Source organism: Chelonoidis abingdonii, chromosome 7, assembly GCF_003597395.2.
Source record: "Chelonoidis abingdonii isolate Lonesome George chromosome 7, CheloAbing_2.0, whole genome shotgun sequence".
NCBI classification, from domain to species: Eukaryota; Metazoa; Chordata; order Testudines; family Testudinidae; genus Chelonoidis; species Chelonoidis abingdonii.
The window spans coordinates 72,916,353-72,935,911 of NC_133775.1; the positions used below are offsets into that span (position 1 = coordinate 72,916,353).

The 19,559-nt window shown below is 41.9% G+C and overlaps 1 protein-coding gene across 2 annotated transcripts in view; it reads right to left on the bottom strand.

Moving 5' to 3' along the window:
• The window catches only part of LOC116820233 (protocadherin gamma-A4-like), a 393,116-nt gene that overhangs the window by 368,195 nt on the left and 5,362 nt on the right, over nt 1–19,559 (bottom strand). Inside the window, exon 1 of one of the 2 annotated variants that reach the window (XM_075068021.1) lies at nt 9,843–12,429. The exons of the other annotated variant lie outside the window; for it this stretch is intronic. Within the exon in view, the coding sequence (XP_074924122.1) occupies nt 9,843–12,266 (2,424 nt within the window). The 5' untranslated portion in view covers nt 12,267–12,429. Of the gene's footprint in view, nt 1–9,842; nt 12,430–19,559 lie in introns of those variants that run through there. 2 annotated transcript variants of the gene reach the window in all.

Consider the following 19,559-nt stretch of genomic DNA (forward strand, 5'->3'; position numbering starts at 1 on the left):
CCTGTACATTAAAAAGTAATATATTTTACCTTGCATTTATTCTCTATATAGCATCTCATCTCATATAAATTCCCATCCTCCATAATGGGATTAAATGCTCATATATCTGAGCAATTATCTCCGATTCTTATTCTAGACTCTTATGCAGTGATATCATAAGCAAGAATAAGAGTTATTTAAATTGAGAAATACTCTGCCTGGAGTCGGCAATAAATTGCCAGCGCAAGAGATCTCTTTTATACCTAAGTCATTCAGAGCAATTGTTTTGTGTTTTGTGCTATGTAAGTTGCCAAGAAAATCTGCCAATTCTGCTCCAGAACTTCTGATCCACAGTGGTAAACAGCGACTCTCATATTTTCAGTCATAAACTGCAGTATACTGGCTTACGTTTACTTTTTAACAAAATTTGTTCTGCCTTCGTAATATAAAATCCATATCAAATTCTAGATTTATCCTTAAAATACTTCACTTCTTCGGAAAAGGGATGAGGACTTTCATATTTTCCAAGAGAAGGAGCTGAGGAAGCTTTCAGATTGGCCAAAAGTTATCTGAAAAAAATTGGAAAATATCACAGCGAACTCAAGAAAACCCAAGGAGTACCCGAGGCACTCAGTGCACTGAGAAAAATAGAAGCTTCGCAGTATTTTTAATAACTGAGATGATTATTACAAGATATAAAAGAGAGGGAAAATGGGGAATTTTAATGAAAATCAACAATAAACTTGAAGTGGTTGATTCCTCCCGGAACTTTGTTAGATAACGTAATTGTTTTTGCACTGTCATATTCCTCTCTAATTAATCCAGAACACGTTCTGAAACAAAATTATAAATTGGTTTAATCTGCGAGTGACATTTCACTCTAACTATGAGATTGTAAATATATTTATCACTCTGGTCTTTTGTCACATTCAGAGTTTTAATGTCGCATTTTTTGTTTCACTAAATGTAGAAAAATGAATGTGGAGTCTTCTGATGCCTCTAACCCCAAAGTACACACCAGACAAGTGAAAAAATTCAAGATGAAAACTCTTGAGTATGAAAAAAATGTACGTTTTGAATATAAAATTCTGAATATAAGAAAAGGTCAATGTAGGGCCTTAGCTTTATCTCTCCATATTTTGGTACGCTATCTTACAAATAAATAAAACACTCAAAGAGCGGGCAAATGTGGAACAGATTTTCTTTCTTTCTTTCTTTCCTTTTCTCCAGACTTAGACAATTGCTAAAAATGATCTGGGAAAAAACTGCCAGTACTTTTTCAAAGGAATGCAGGAAAAGCATTTGCTCACAGCGCTCATACTGTTTTGGCTGAACAATTTCAATAACATATGTTATGCTATTTCACTCACTCTCACTCATGCCCGTCTCCCCAATCGGGGTATGGGCTGCCAACCACAGATCTCCAGAGTCCTCTATGCTGGGCCATTCGCTCTAGCTGGTTCCAGGTATAGCCCATTTTTTTGCTATCAGCCTGAAGGTTGCGTCACCAGGTGTTTCTTGGACGGCCTCTTTTCCGCTTGCCTTGGGGGTTCCACCGCAGTGCCTGTCTGGTGATGTTAGTTGGCTGCTTGCGTAGTGTATGTCCTATCCAACCCCACCTTCTCCTTCTGATTTCTTCCTCTGCTGGGAGTTGACGGGTCCTCTCCAAGAGGTGGATGTTACTGATGGTGTCTGGCCAGCGGATCTGGAGAATCCTTCTGAGGCAGCTATTAATGGAGGTCTGGATCTTCCTGGTGGTTGTTTTGGTTGTCCTCCAGGTTTCAGCTCCATACAGTAGGACTGATTTCACATTGGAGTTGAACAGTCGAATTTTTATTGCCAAAGACAGCTCTCTGGAGCTCCAGATGTTCTTGAGCTGTAAGAAGGCTGCTCTTGCCTTACCAATCCTTACTTTGATGTCTGCGTCTGTGCCACCCTGCTGGTCGATGATGCTACCTAGGTAGGTGAAGGACTGCACTTCTTCCAAGGGGCTTCCATTCAGTGTGACTGGGTCGTTGCTGATGGAATTAATCCTAAGGATCTTGGTCTTGTCCTTGTGAATGTTGAGGCCAACCTGTGATGACGTGGCTGCCACAGTGTTGGTCTTCTCTTGCATCTGCTCTTTACTGTGCGAAAGGAGTGCAAGATCGTCAGCAAAGTCCAGGTCATCAAGCTGGGTCCACAACGTCCACTGGATTCCATTCCTACGCTCGTAAGTGGATGTCTTCATAATCCAATCGATGACGAGGAGAAAGAGAAGTGGTGACAACAAGCATCCTTGTCTGACTCCAGTTCGCACCTGGAAGCTGTTAGTGAGCTGCCCTCCATGGATCACTCTACAGTGTATACCATCATATGAGTTCTTGATCAGGTTGACCACCTTTGCTGGAATGCCGTAGTGCCGAAGGAGCTTCCAGAGGGTCTCTCGATCCACGCTATCGAACGCTTTCTCATAGTCAACAAAGTTGATGTACAACGAGGAGTTCCACTCCACAGACTGCTCGACTATGATGCGAAGCGTTGCTATCTGGTCCGTGCATGATCTGTTCAGCCGGAAACCTGCCTGTTCATCTCGTAGCTGTGGATCGACGGCATCCTTCATTCTCTCTAAGAGAACTCGGTTGAAGACCTTCCCTGGCACCGACAGGAGTGTGATTCCTCTATAATTGGCACAGTTGCTAAGGTCTCCTTTCTTGGGGATTTTGATGAGATATCCCTCTTTCCAGTCTGCCGGAATCACTTCTTCTTCCCATATCTTCTCAAAGAGGGGGTACAGCATTTCCACTGAAGCATCCAGGTCTGCTTTCAGGGCCTCTGCTGGGATGTCATCAGGTCCAGCCGCCTTCCTGTTCTTCATCATGGTGATGGCTTTTCTGATCTCATCTCTGGTTGGTTTATCGCAATTGATTGGGAGGTCCTCATTGGCTGGGTTGATGTCTGGTGGATTTGGTGGTGCTGGTCTGTTCAGGAGTTCCTCAAAATGCTCCACCCATCTGTTCATCTGCTGTTCTATTCCTGTTATAGACTGTCCCTGCTTGTCTTTAATGGCATGTTCTGGCTTGTTGAACTTTCCAGACAGTCGCTTGGTAGTATCATACAGCTGTTTCATGTTATCGCTGTATGCTGCCTGCTCTGCTTCTGCTGCCAGTTCATCCACATAATCTCTCTTGTCCTTCCTAATATTCCTCTCCACTGCTCTGTGGGCTTCAGCATACTCTTTTTGACCTTTGACCTTTGCTGCTCTAGTCCTGCTGTTGTTGACTGCTGCCTTCTTCTTCTTTCTGTCTTCTATCTTGGTCAAGGTCTCTGCTGTGATCCACTCTTTCTGCTGGTGTTTCTTAATTCCAAGCACTTCCTGACATACTGACCTAAGTGTCTCTCTCACTTTCTGCCACTTCTTTAGTACACTGTCTTCCTCTTCCTCAGACCGATCCTGTAATACTGAAAACTTATTCTTCAGCATCAGTCCAAAATTTTCCTTGGTCTTATGGTCCTTCAGAAGGCTGACGTTGTATTTCACTTTTCTGTCTGACGCGTCTATCCAGTTCTTCACTAAGTGATGGTCAGATGCCGCATCTGCTCCTCTTCTAACTCTAACATCCTGCAAGGATCTTCTAAACTTCTTGCTAATGCAGACATGGTCGATCTGATTTTCTGTCGTGCCTGCTGGTGATACCCAAGTACTCTTGTGGATCCGCTTGTGAGGAAAGATGCTTCCTCCTATGACCAGGTTGTTAAGTGCACACAGATCCGCAAATCTCTCTCCATTCTCACTCATCTCTCCCAGAGCGTGGGTCCCCATGACTTGTTCGTATCCTGTGTTGTCAGGTCCAATTTTGGCATTAAAGTCTCCCATAAAGATGATGATGTCTTTGTCTGGGAGAATCTCTAATATTTTCTGAAGTCTGTTGTAAAAGTAATCTTTGTCCTCCTCTTTGCTGTCATTAGCTAGAGCATAGCACTGAACAACATTCATCTTAATCCTCTTCATTTTAGTTCTGAAGGATGCTGTGATGATCCTGGGACCATGTGCCTCCCAACCAATCAGTGCTTTCTGTGCCTGCCTGGACAACATAAAGCCTACTCCCTGTGTGTGGGGTGTGTCACTCTCTTCATGTCCTGAATACAGCAACAGCTCTCCTGTCAACAGTCATCTCTGTCCAGTTTGCATCCATCTTGTCTTGCTAATGCCTAATAGGGTCAGGTTGTTGCTCCTCATCTCTGCTGCAACCTGCACCGTCTTTCCTGACTCGTACATGGTCCTCACGTTCCATGTGCCTATGGTAATCCTCCTGGTTGCAAGAAGGGTAATTGGCTTAGTGGCTTCCTCATGGCTTTCACCACTCAGTGTCATGCATCTTCGAGTTGAAGACCCTTCTTTTTCCAGGGTAAAAGTCTCTGTTGTCTCTATTGTTGGCGTTTCTGTAGCAAATTGATTTTTTATGGGGTGGAGTTGCTAGCTCCATGCCCAACCCTCCTCCTTTACCCTGACTTGGGACAGGCAGATGGCCTCAAAGGACCTCTCTGGTGGAGTTGTTATGCTGTTTAAGACTTTTTAAATATCTAATTGTGTTGGGAAGTTTAAAAAATCAGCAGGCATTCTAAAAATCTGAGGAATCACTATCTGAACAAAAGCAAAGCAAACAGAAACACAAACATACAACCATGAAGAAAAGAAACATAGATTCTAACTAAAGGATCCATGCATACTCTTCCTTCGTTAGACATTTTCATAAATTCATAGACTATAAAATCAGAGGGTCACATACTCTGACCTCTAGAATTTCACCCATTAATTCCTGAACAACACCCAATAATTTCTGGTTGAACTGGAGAAAATATTTTAGAAAAATATCCCATTTCTATTTAAAGATGACAAAAGATAGATAATCTATGACTTTCTTTGGTAAACTTTCTAATAGTTAATTACACTCACTATTTAAAATGTGCACCTTATTTCCAGTTTGACTGTGTCTAACTTCAACTTCCAGGCACTGGATCTTGTTAAGACTTTGTCTGCTAGCTAAAGGAACCATCTAGTATTATATATCTTCTCCCTATATAGGTACTTAAAGATCTTGACCAGGTTGCTTACTAACCTTCTCTTCTATGACATGAATAGACTGATCTCCTTAAGTCTCTCATGTTTTCTAGTTCAGGAAACTCTTGTAGGTCTTTCCTGAAGTGCTCCAGAGTTTCTCTTCAACATCCATTTTAATTTGATTACACAAAACTACACTCGCTATTCCATGACTGATATCACCAGTGCCATATACAAAGATAATATAGAATCATAGAATATCAGGGATGGAAGTACTATTCCCTCTATGCTGTGTGCCTGTGCACATGCACACAGATCCTAAACATCATGTACATGGTGAAACACCACGTGCACAAAAACATGCACAGAAATACAAAAATTTGTACAGAAAATTTTTTTTGCACAACGGTCAGTCAAAAATTAGAGAGAACATTGGAAGGGACCTCAGGAGGTCTTTTAATCCAACCCCCTGCTCAAACCAGGACCAATCCCAAACTAAATCATCCCAGCCACAGCTTTGTCAAGCCTGACCTTAAAAACCTCTAAGGAAGGAGATTCCACCACCTTCCTAGGTAATCCATTCCAGTGCTTCACGACTCTCTTAGTGAAAATGTTTTTCCAAATATCCAACCTAAACCTCCCCCACTGCAGCTTGAGACCATTACTCCTTGTTCTATCATCTACCACCACTGAGAACAGTCTAGATCCATCCTCTTTGGAACCCCCTTTCAGGTAGCTGAAAGCAGCTATCAAATCCCCCCTCATTCTTCTCTTCTGCAAACTAAACAATCCCAGTTCCCTTAGCCTCTCCTCATAAGTCATGTGCTCCAGCCCCCTAAGCATTTTTGTTGCCCTCTGCTGGACTCTTTCCAATTTTTCCAAATCCTTCTTGTAGTGTGGGGCCCCGAACTGGACACAGTACTCCAGATGAGGCCCCACCAGTGCCAAATAGAGGGGAATGATCATGTCCCTGTATCTGCTGGCAATGCCCCTACTTATACAGCCCAAAATGTCGTTAGCCTTCTTGGCAACAAGGGCACACTGTTGATTCATATCCATCTTCTCGTCCATTGTATCTCGTAGGTAGAGAAGTATTATCCTTTGTACAAAGCACTGGAAAGACCTCATATAAAATTCCATGTACGATTTTGGTCACTCAGGTTCTAGAAAGCTGAATTTAAACTGGAACATGTGCAGAGAAGAGCTACAAGGATGTTTATGGGAATGGGGGAGGGGCTTATGATAGAAGTCTGGAAGCTCTTGGCTAGTTTAGTCTAGCAAAATAAGTCTGAGAGGGGATATGATTGCTCTCTTTATAAATACATGGGGCCTGGGGAAATGACAGGAAGGTTAGAGAGCTTTAGAATGGGCAACGGGGAATGGATCACTTGATGATTACCTGTTCTGCTCATTCCCTCAGGGCACCCAGCACTGGCCATTGTTGGAAGACAGGATACTGGGCTAGATGGAACATTGGTCTGAGTCTGACCCAGTATGGATATTCTTAAGTTCTTATGAAGGTAAAGCACAATGTTGGCACAGGAACAAATGGATAAAAACTGGCCATAAACAAATTCAGGCTAGAAACTGGAAGAAGGTTTCCAACCATGAGAGGGGACAGGTTCTGGAACAGTCTCCTTATAGGAGTTTTGGGGGCAAATAATTTAATTAATTTTAAGAGACAGAGTGGACAAATTAATGAGTGCAGTTGTCTGATGGGATTGCTTGTGATTGAGGTCGGGGAGTTAGAGGTCAGGGTGTAATAGCCCTGGGGATCAATTCCAGTTTATTTCTTATGTTCCTAAAGCTCATGCTTCAGGCTTTCAGCCAGCCACTAGCAGGGAGTCAGAACGAGATTCCCCACATAGGTATTCTGGGAGTTTTTTTTTAAATGTCCTTCCTTTGATGAAGGGAGGGACAGCCATGGCTGGAGACGGTACACCGGGTGGGGAGGGCCAGAACTCTGAGTTGGAACAAACATTCCCTCTCTCAGCTGCGTGGCTGGCTGGTTCTTGCTCATATATTCAGCATCTAACTGCACACATACAAAATGGGAAATAAATGCCTAGGAAAGAGTACTGCAGAAGAGTACTGGGAGTCATAGTGGATAGGAAGCTAAATATGAGTCAACAGTGTAACACTGTTGCAAAAAAAGCAACATCATTCTGGAATGTATTAGCAGGAGTGCTGTAAGCAAGACATGAGAAGTAATTCTTCCAATCTACCCTGCGCTGATTAGGCCTCAACTGGAGTATTGTGTCCAGTTCTGGGTGACACATTTCAGGAAAGATGTGGACAAATTGGAGACACCCAGAGAAGAGCAACAAAAATGACTAAAGGTCTAGGAAACATGACCTATGAAGGAAGATTGAAAAAATTTGGTTCGTTTAGTCTGGAGAAGAGAAGACTGAGAAGGGACATAACACCAGTTTCCAAGTACATAAAAGGCTGTTGCAAGGAGGAGGGAGAAAATTCTTAACATTCGAGGATAAGACAAGAAGCAATGGGCTTAAATTGCAGCAAGGACAGTTTAGGTTGGACATTAGAAAAAACTTCCTAACTGTCAGTGTTGTTAAGCACTGAAATAAATTGCCTAGGGAAGTTGTGGAATCTCCATCATTGAAGATTTTTAAGAGTAGGTTAGACAAACACCTGTCAGAGATACTCTAGATAATACTTAACCTTGCCATGAGTGCTGGGGACTGGACTAGATGACCTTTCAAGGTCCCTTCCAGTCCTACAATTATATGATTCTCTGATGTCATATGTGGCATCAGGAAGAAATTATCCCCCAGATCAGATAGGCAATGACCTTGGAGATTTTTTGCCTTCCTCTGCAAGTGTGTAGTGCTGGTCACTTGCCAGGATTATCTGGGTATTTCTCACTTAATCATTTCCCTGCCATTTCAGGGAGCCTGAGTACAGTGCGTCTCAGTCCCTCCTGTTCTCTGCCTGTGGTACATAATAGACTAGTTTCCTGTGTGCTGTAATACTTTGGTTTCATTTTGTTTATTGGGTTTAGTGTGCTGGTGCTGGGGGGTGTTAGAGGCCTGTGATATACAGGAAATCAGACTAGATGATCTAGTGGTCCCTTCTGTCACTAAAACTGGTGGCTCTGTGACTCCATTACTTCTACTTTATATTGCCCTTTAATACATCAAATAATCAGGTTGAAAGAATAAAGCCATGACACAGCACTGGGAGTTCATATTCAGTGAATTATCTACTCTACGGCCCCTATGTCCTTTCCAGAGTAACTACTTTCCCAGGTACAGCCTCCCATCCTGAATGTATGGCTCCTAAATGCATGACCTTGTATTTGACTATATTAAAATGTATGTTTTTACTGCTCCCAGCCTACAGATCTCTCTGCATGGTTGATTCGACCTCTGTTATTAACTACCCCATCGATATTTATGGCATCTGCAAATGTTAATGATTGTAGTTTTTTCCAGATCATAGATAATAGTACTGAATAAAATTGGGCTTTGACTCCAACTTTGCTGAGTCTCATTAGGAACACCATCATCTGATTATCTTGACATAGCAAATAGATTTTCATGTCTGAAATAGTTTATACCCAGGTTAAAATGTAACATTTATTATATAGTATTAGATTTCAATATGAATATCAAGTGGTATTAAGTTAAATGCCTGACATTAATCTAAATATACTAGGTCAACACAGTTACTTTTATCAACTAAATTAGTAATCTCATAAAAGATTTTTATTCTAGTCTAGCTAGACATCAGATAGGGAATAATGCCATCATATTTATAAAGCAGTCTGTTTTCAAAATGTGACTTGCTAAAGTGACATTAGATGTGGGGTACCTATTATATCTAGGCTATTTAGGGAATAAGAATTTATAATTGGAAACCTATAGCAATGGCCAATGTAAATTAGATTTATAATATACTAGAATAACCTTTTCATCACAGATTGTAATGGTAATAAGGGCCATTAATTTTATTGAGGGCTGTCAGTGTAAATTATTCAGGTACATTTTCATTTCTGAAAAGCAGATATCTTCTGCACGGATCACTGACAATTTTTCATTATCAAAGTAAAGATTTAGAGAGCTCCTTAAACTCTTCACAGGTCTTCCTTCTGATTAGAAACTGCTTATGAGGAATAGATTTAGGGTTTAAGCTCTAGAGATGAAGAACTTATGAGGAAAGAAATCCCCAGTTGGTGTTTAATTGTCGTTGGCAAGGATTTTAAAATAGGTGCCCACAGTTTGTCTCTTATATACAAATTTAGGTATCTTCACAAGTAACCTGATTCTAAACAATAAATGGGCACGAGTTTAGGCATTTCCTACAGATATACAATCCCAACTTTAGGCATCAATTTCTTGAATTTTTGATATGGACTAATTTAGTGATAAGGCTACTGTGATTGGCTGTTTAACAACACAGCTAGGATATAATAACATAGAAATCAAAGAATGTGTATGTGAGGTATTTGTGGAGAAATTAAGAATGGAAATTCTGAACTCTTTAACAGAAAATATATCACATGGAAGAAATGGCCACTAATTGTTTCATCATTTTTTCTCTGAGAGGCAATCAATCCAACCCGCCTCCATTTTTAAATATTAAGCCACATTTTTCTGTAAACAGAATTTGATTTGAAATCTTTGTTTTCATAAATTTATTTGTAACGTGTACTCAATACAACGCTCTTTCTTCCTTTTAAAATATCACTACAAATACGATTAGACAAAAAGACTACCAAATATAATGGGAAAATATTAATTGAAGTGTTTTATTAATTGAAGAGATCAAAGAAACATTTAATTCAGCCGAGTACACTCACCTCCAAGAAGATGTCGAGAGCATTTCTGGTACTTGTTTCTTCATCAAATGGTTCAATCTCCTTGTTGACAGCAGTATTAATATCCGTAAGAGTGTCTGAAACACTTCCCTCTTGAAAGCAGAATTCCTTTAACCCACTGTTCTTAAATAGGACAGCCTCCTGAGCAGAAGTGTGAAGAAAAGCTCTGACTCCATCGAGCCCCACAAACTGCGAGACTGGAACTCCACTGAAAGTCACACTCGAGGAGTCAAACAGCTGCGAGTCTCTCCACCGGCGGAGCCTCAGGGCCACTAACACTATGAGAAAGGTAAAGAACAAGCAGGAAACCGAAGCCACAGCGATCACCAAATACAAGGTGAGGCTGGACTCGGGGTCTACTGGAGTTGAGAGGCTGCTTAAATCGGAGAGGATTTCGGGGATGCTGTCAGCCACCACCACCGTGACAGTGGCCGTGGCAGAGAGAGGGGGCTGCCCGTTGTCCTTCACTAAAACCACCAGACTTTGCTTGAGCGCATCTTTGTCGAGAAAGGAGCGCGCCGTCCTGATCTCGCCGCTGTGGAGTCCCACAGAGAAGAGCCCCGGCTCTGTAGCCTTCAGCAGCTGGTAGGAGAGCCAGGCGTTCTGCCCGGAGTCTGCATCCACCGCCACCACCTTAGTGACCAGGTAACCCGGCTCGGAGGAGCGAGGGGCCAACTCCACTCCCGTGGAGCCATCGGTGGGAAAGGAGGGGTGTAAGATGTGCGGGCTGTTGTCATTCTGATCCAGTATAAAGAGAGTGACGGAGACATTACTGCTGAGAGGTGGGGATCCCCCATCCTGAGCCTGCACTTGGAACCGAATCTCCCGGAACTGTTCGTAATCGAAGGAGCGCAGAGCGTAGAGAGCCCCAGTCTCGGAGTTAATGGAGATGTAGGAGGACAAAGGAACTTCGCTTCTGTCTCCTTCAATAATGGAGTAACTGACTCTGGCGTTCTCCTTCCAGTCCACATCGTTTGCCTTCATACGAAATACAGAAACACCTGGGGTGCTATTTTCTGGGATATAAGCCGTGTAATGTTTTTGATCGAAGACAGGCCGGTTGTCATTTTTATCCAAAACTTCTACAAAGAAAGTTTTGTTTGAGCTAAGAGCAGGAATCCCTCGGTCTGTGGCTATAACAGTGATATTGTATTCGGAGACTTGCTCCCTGTCCAAAGCTCTATCAGTCACCACAGTGTAAAAATTATCAAATGACCTCTCTAATTTGAATGGGAGGCTTTCTGGAATTATAGAACACGTGACCTCACCATTCTCCCCAGAATCTCGATCACGCACATTAAGAATAGCAATTACTGTGCCTAAGAGGGAATCTTCGGCAACGGGACTGAAAGAAGATGTGACGGTGGTCTCAGGGATATGATTATTAACGTCAGCAATCTCTATCAGAACTTTGCAGTGGGCTGATAGCCCGCCTTCGTCCCTCGCTTGTATGTCGAGTTCATAAAATGCTAACTCTTCAAAATCAAGCTTTGCTGTTACTTGGATGTCCCCAGTTTCAGAATCCAATTTAAATTTTTTGTCAAACCTTTCTGAGATTTTGAGAAAAGAATACTTGATCTGTGCGTTTATGCCTTCATCCCTATCCGAAGCTGTTACCCTGAGCACCACGCTATCCACAGGAACGTCTTCCTTTACACTCACTTTATATACCGATTGGGTAAATTCTGGGGCATTGTCATTTCCATCCAAAACTACAATACGGATTACTGATGATCCTGATTTTACAGGATCCCCACCGTCAGTGGCAGTGAGGATTAAATTATGAACTGCTTGATGTTCTCGATCCAAAGATGTCTCCAATATTAATTCCGGGTATTTTACACCGTCATCTCCGGTTCCTACATTCAGGATAAAATAGCTGTCTTGGCTACATTTGTAATTTTGTAGAGAATTTAGTCCTACATCAGGGTCATGAGCTTTTTCTAATGGGAAACGTGTGCCTCTTACGGTATACTCACTGATTTCTAACACGCTTTCATTTTCTGGGAAACTGGGCGAGTTATCATTTATATCCTTTATTTCCACTTCGCCTCTGTAAAGCTTCACTGGGTTTTCCGCAAGAACCTCAAAATTTAACACACATTTTGCAATATGACCACAGATCTGCTCTCTGTCGATCCTTTCGTTGACAAATAAATGGCCGTTTTTCAAATTCAAACCAAAATATTGTGTCCTACCTCTGGCAACAAGGCTGACTCCGCGGTCTGAGAGCTCCTTTAGATCCAGTCCCAGGTCCTTGACGATGTTCCCTACGAAGGATCCTATCTCCATTTCCTCAGGAATCGAATAGCGAATTTGTCCCGAAACTATCTCCCAAACGGTGACCAAGATACAGCAACACAAGACTCGCCTTTTGCAATCCTGTCTGCTTTGTGTGTCCGCCATTTCAAAGGGGATGAGAGCGGCCTTCCAGTTCTCTTACCGATGTCTGCAGTGATTAGGAATCATAAATTTGTATGCTGTTGTCTCGGACCAAATCTTCATTACGGCATCCTATGTAAGGGCTAGATTCAATGAGCAAGGTCCTCGGTTTCTATTCAGACCTTGAATCCTGCGGCTTGTCTGTCTTTGCTGTTAAATGGGTTTGCTCGATCTCGTATTAGTCTGTCTGTGCATAGTTAGCGAACTGCGACACTCAGAGTCTATTATCAATGACTGCAGAATACTCCATTGTGAACGGTTTGTTTTGTTTTTCAATACTGCCATTTCAATTGTTCAGTCATTTTAAAGCGCTAGATATGTAATTAAACGTATTGTTATATTATGCTATATGAACTGCTATGCATATATATATTATTCTCTACAATATAATGGAACACTCTGAAGTCTGATTATGGCTGAATCAGAATATATCTTTTAGAAATACAACAAATCTCAGTGTGAGAGGGGAACGTGTATAATGAAATATGATATACATAATGCTTTTTGCTGACATATATGCCACTTCTTAACAAAATTACTCTCTACATGATATCTACTAAAATGTGAAGTATAAATCCTTTAATTTGAATTTTGTCTTAAAAACACTTCCAACAATAGAATGCCTACAGAAGTTCATATATTAATAGCCAGAAATAAGAAAAGATGATTTCTTCCATAAATTACATAGACTAATGTGGACATATGTTGAAGCATGAGATGGTTGGGATATTACACATCAAAAAACAACAACAGACATAATATTAAAATAGTCATAATTTCTAGCTCTTATATAGGGCTTTTAATAAGTAGATTTCAAAGCACTTTACAAATGGGTTTAGTGTAATTATTCCCACTTTACAGATGAGGAAGTTGAGGCACACAGAGATGAAGCTATTTGCCCAAGGTCACCCAGATGGCCAAGGGCAGAGCTGAGAGTAAACCCCAGTACAAGTCCAGTGCTCTATTTACTAGGCCATACCAATGACAATTTAATTAATCTCCTAGAACTCTTGAGCTAAAATAAATTGTATCGATGAATGAATTTGTCTCTGTAATGTCATTTCACATATGAGCCCATATTCTGAGGGAATACAGATTTTTCAATACAGTGGAAACACCACTGTGTTTTAGAATGAAAAGAAGCTTCGTTATAATTACATACATTTGTAAAAGTATTACTTCCATTACCATCTTTTGAATATAGATCTTACAAATGCACTTTAGCATTATATTTGGCATTATTATTCTTTAAATACTGTCGTTTATCATACTTCACAAAGTTTGACAGTAAAATTTTGAAGTAGTAGAAATATTTCACTTCTTAAAATGTGCCTACAGATTAATAAATTAACTGGAATAAATTAGATAATGGGAGAGATGTCACCAAGAAATTAAAGAAAGGACAAATGAAGAGTTTGTTAATCAATAAATACACTTTTTAATTTAACCTCAGTTGCTTAATATTAGATTACATGATGTACAGAAATAAACCCAAACTCATATGAAAGTAGAAAGAACATTGGCTAATCACAAAACATTTAAAATTACTAATGTTACAAGATGTAAATGTATGTGCATAGATCTAAAATGTTCACATTTAATTTAATTTATTAACAAAATACACTCTAAATCGTCATTAGCACAAAATACACACATGCGAGGGACTAATCCGATTAATTAAATGTTCTTCATTAGATTTAGTCAAACTTTTCTCAGACTTGTTTGAATCCGTTTGATCATTTTCTTGGTTTTTTTTTTAGGGAATTGTTTGAGGTACTTGCCTCGGCCAAACTAAACCGAACCATTTAAAATTCGCCAGTTACAGACTCATCAGGATCATTATTAGTGTGAAGAAAAGCTCTGACTCCCTCTATACCATGCACTGGGACATGGGAACTCCCCTAAAAGTTACACTGGAGGAGTCAGATAGATCAGAGTTCCTCCACCTGCAGAGTCTGAGGACCAATAGCACTGTTATAAAGATAAAGAAAAAGCAGGAAAGAGACGCCATCACATCTCCAAACAGGAGGTGAAATTGGACTAGTGTCTGCAGGAGCTGAAAGGCTGCTGAAATCGGGGAGGATTTTGATGATGCTATCAGTGAGGGCAAACAACTTAAACTAGTTTTAAGAGCTAAGTGAATTTATAAGTGCAACTGTATGATGGGATTTCTTGTGATGGTAGTGGGCAGGGCTCAACATCCGAGAGGCTCACTTTCTGTTTATGCCTTATGTTCCTAAAAGCTCATAATTCAGGGTTTCAGACCACCAACTGCAGGGGTCAGGAAGGGATCCCCCCCACACAAAGGCCAAATATATTCTGGTTTTTTCTCCTGTTCTCTCTCTCTCTCTCCTTCCTCTAAAGCATCAGAGATGGCCACAGCTGGAAGTGGGACATTAGAGGAGGAGGCCCAGGGTTTTGAGGTGCCACCAAGCATTTACTCTCTTTCAGGTCCTTGGTTTGCTGATTCTTGCTGAAGTATGTACCCAGGGTCTAACTGTTCTCCTTATGTGGGGGTGGAGAAAGACTTTCCCCACAGGTCAGATTGGCAGTGACCTTGGTAGTTGATTTCTTTTAGTTTTTGTTTCCCTTCCTCTGCAGCATGTGGGTTCAGGTCTCCTGCCAGAATTATTTCTCCACACTGCAGGGCCTCAGGCACTGGTGCACCTCAGTCCCTCCTAGTCTCTGCTTGTGGCACATAATAGTCTTGTCTCCAGTGAGCTGCAAGTAATACTTTGGTCTACTTTCAGCTGGATTTAGAGTGTGGGTACAGAGTGGTGTGGGTGGAGGTGATGTAGACAAATTAGGGGATTGGGCCAAAAGAAATCTGATGAGATTCAACAAGGACAAGTGCAGAATCTTGCACTTAGGAAGGAAGAATCCCATGCACCACTACACGCAGGAAACCAACTGGCTAAGCAGCAGTTCTGCAGAAAAGGACCTGGGGATTACAGTGGATGAGAAGCTGGATATGAGTCAGCAGTGTGCCCTTGTTGCCAAGAAGGCTAATGGCATATTGGGCTGTATTAGTAGGAGAATTGCCAGCAGATCGAGGAAAGTGATTATTCCCCTCTATTCAGCACAGGTGAGAAGGAGTATTGTGTCCAGTTTTGCTCCCCCCGACACACACACACTACAGAAAGGATGTGGACAAATTGGTGAGAGTCCAGCGGAGGACAACTAAAAGAATGAGGAGGCTGGTGCACGTGACTTACGAGGAGAGGCTGAGGGAACTGGAGTTATTTAGTCTGCATAAGAGAAGAGTGTGGTGGTGGTGGTGATTTAATAGCTGCCTTCAACTACCTGAAGGGAGGTTCCAAAGAGGATGGAGCTTAGTTGTTCTCAGCGGTACCAGATGACAGAACAAGGAGTAATGGTCCCAAGTTGCAGTGGGAGAGATTTAGGTAAGAGGGTGGTGAAGCACCAGAATGGGTTACCTAGGGAGGTGGTGGAATCTCCATCCTTAGAGGTTTTTAAGGCCTGGCTTGACAAAGCCCTGGCTGGAATGATTTAGTTGGTGTTGGTCCTGCTTTGAGCAGGGGGAGTGGACTAGATGACCTCCTGAGGTTCTTCCAACCCTAATCTTCTATGAGTCTATGATTTTATGTATGGGAGTTCAGACTAGGTCATCGGGTGGTCCCCTCTAGCCTTAAACTCTATGAATCTATGACTGCTACCATGACAGTGGCCATGGCAGAGAGAGGGGGCTGCCCATTGTCCTTCACTAAAACCACCAGACTTCGCTTGAGCGCATCTGTGTCGAGAAAGTAGCGGGCCATCCTGATCTCGCCACTGTGGAGTCCCACAGAGAACAGCCCAGGCTCTGTAGCCTTCAGCAGCTGGTAGGAGAGCCAGGCGTTCTGCCCGGCCTCTGCATCCACCGCCACCACCTTAGTGACCAGGTAACCCAGCTCGGAGAGAAGAGGGGCCAACTATAATCAGGTGGAGCCAATGGGAATAGAAAGGTACACAATTCCCGCGGTATTGTCCAATATAGAAAGAGTGATGGAGACATTACTGCTGAGAGACTGAGTACCTCCACACAGAGCCGGCTCCAGGGGTTTTGCCGCCCCAAGCAGCCAAAAAAAAAAAGCGGCTATCACAATTTGCCAATTCAGTGGGAGGACCTTCGCTCCGAGCAGGAGTGAGGGAGCCTCAGCAGAATTGCGCGGAAACCCTGAAAGTGCCTGGAGCCGGCCCTGCCTCCATATTGAGCCTGCACGGGAACCGAATCTTCCAGAACTGTTCGTGATTGAAGGAGCGCAGAGTGTAGAAACAGAGTTTCTGAGTTAATGGAGAGGTAGATGTATTGGACATTTCATGAAAGACACTATCGACAATTTAGGAATGATTGGCATTCTCCCTCTAGTCACATTTCTCCCTGAATCTTTATTGTTTATATTAAAAATAGCGATTACTGAACCTGTTGAAATATCTTCTGAGACAGAGGGAAAGAGAGAGTACGCTTCAGACGTTGCAGTGACATAATTTTCCTCAATAGCATATATAATTTCTTTGCAATAATCCCCGTCCGCTACTTTCCTTAGCTTCTACCTCTGTTTTATACACCTGAGCTTCTTCATAATCCATGTTCCAATATTTCTTACCTTTCCCACGGTGGAAATAGAGTGTAAAATCCTGTGTTTTCCCTCAGATGCTTCCCCGAAGTAGTTTAAACACCCTGTTCGCTCCCTCGTCTTTGTGAGTCTCCAAAAGTCCAAAACATGCAAGGTTCCTTCTTGCATGTTTTCCATCACATATGTTTTATATACGGACTGATTAAACACAGGCTGGTTGTAGTTTGCATCTTGAACAATAACCTAGATCGGGGCTGTACCTGACCTGCAACTGTGTGATGGTGAAGACTTTGCTCCTCTCTGTCCAGAGATTTCTCCAAAGCTGGTTTGGAATACTTCGCGCCACCAGCGTGTGTCCTTACATTCAGATTGAAATGTAGGGAGTTGGATCCCACCTTCTGATCCTGCACATTGTGTAAAAAAAGCGCGTCCCCGGAGCCTTGAGCTCATTGGTTCATAACAACATTTGTGTCTCCAGAAGCTGGACTCTTTATCACTAATATCCTAGATTTCCACTTCAGCTCGTTGCTCACTTCACCGTGTCCTCGGCCTTTATATCCAGCCCCAGAAAGGCCCAGATCCTTTTCAATATTTCCCACAAAAGAGTCTTTCTGAATTTCTTCAATAATCTAATAATAAATCTTCCCAGAAACTGTCTCCAGAATTGTAATAATAAGAAAATAAAGCAGAACTCGCCCTTTGCAATTCCAGACATTTTGTCTGCCATAGGAGTGAAGATGCCTCTGACTTCTGTTTAGGCGAATACTGTAGTAATCGAGATTATGTTTATTATTTAATGCATACCTCACAAGAAGTTTGGGAAAATGTAAAAATAGCTCAAAGGCAAAATACAGTCCCCATATTCCCTTTTCATAACCAAACACTTATGTGCGGTTGATCCATCTCTGCTTCTGCAGTGTGTATAAAACGAAAGAGTTGCTTGAACTGGATTTTCATTTGCCTCCTTAAAAGGGCGAATGGCGGCGCTCAGAGCTTCAACTGCGAAATACTGGAAGCTGCAATTATTTTTAAGGAGAGTGTTCATTTTTATATTTTTTTCGTGATTTATATTAATTTGTTTTCAATAAAGCTAAAAGTTATTACATAAATAATACTCTGCAAAATGTCTTTACCCACTTTAGTTACCGCTGATCTTTTAAAAGTAAGAAAGAATAAATCAAGGAGTATATTTTCACAAATAACAGTGTTTGTGCTGTTTTACTAACGCCTGTTTATGAGTGCATGTTGAACTCCTTGCCTGAGGAGGTTGTGAAGGCTAGGGCTATAACAGGGTTTAAAAGAGAGCTAGATAAATTCCTGTAGGTTAAGTCCATTAATGGCTATTAACCAGTATGAGTAAGAAATGGTATCCCTAGCCTCTGTTTGTCAGAGGATGGAGATGGATGGCCTGAGAGAGATCACTTGATCATTATCTGTTAGGTTCACTCCCTCTGGGACACCTGGTGTTGGTCACTGTCGGTAGACAGGATACTGGGCTGGATGGACCTTTGGTCTGACCTAGTATGGCCATTCTTATGTTCTTATGTTATGTTATGTGAAAATTCGGCCCTTCCCCTCCCTTATCTCCAAGATATCACATTTATTAGCTGTATTTAGCAAGAGGAGTAAAAGAGTGCTGAATTTCTCTTTTCCTCACCCATTTTACAAATACCTAACAGGCACTAGTTCATTCTGTTGTTATGTCTCCATTTCAGCTATCACCAGGCATGATCTAATAAGGGATATGAGGCTCCAGACTTTTCTGCAGCAAGGAGAAGTGGCTGGAAAGCACTGCCAGGATTTTGGGGAAACAGCTAATTCCTACCAAATGCGCATTTCAACCAGAAATCAGAGTCAAGAAATGAGGATGCGGAGCCACACTGCATTAATCCAATCTCAGGCGTAGAAGAGAATAAAACAATTTGAAACCACACATCTATGAATCAAAATAGATTAATCGTGGTTTTAAATACCCACATAGACAACAGCACAAAAAAACCCTGGTTCAAACCCTTATAGTCACCAAAGAAGCAAGATAATTTTCCGAAGTGGTCACTGAAACTACACACAAAGCTGGCCACGTACTGGACCTAGGCACTCTCCCAAGCACTCTGAAATAGGCCTTAATCAGTTTGACTCTCAGGAAATAATGACTGGATGCCAATAATCTTCCCCATTTTTCTTTATCCAAACTTCACTGGGTATAACCAACCTGACCTGCTGGACTTTTCCCAGTTCAAACTCAGTCCACACAGCAATGCTGCTGCTGATGGGAAACCACCTCAGGAATGACAACAGACAAACACTCAAGTCTTATATTTCCAGCCCTATCAGCTCCTCTGGGGATCAATGATCAAAACAAAGTGCTGTCACACTTCAAAATCCAGCATGACTAGAGAGGGAACAAGAAGAAAGTCAAGGATTAATGTTCAATATCTTCATTAGTGATCTGGAGGATGGCATGGACTGCACCCTCAGCAAGTTTGCAGAGACACCCTCAGCAATTTTGCAGATGACACTAAACTGAGAGGAGTGGTAGATACGCTGGAGAGTAGGGATAGGAAACAGAGGGACCTAGACAAATTAGAGGATTGGGCCAAAAGAAATCTGATGAGGTTCAACAAGGACAAGTGCAGAGTCCTGCACTTAGGACGGAAGAATCCCATGCACTGCTACAGAC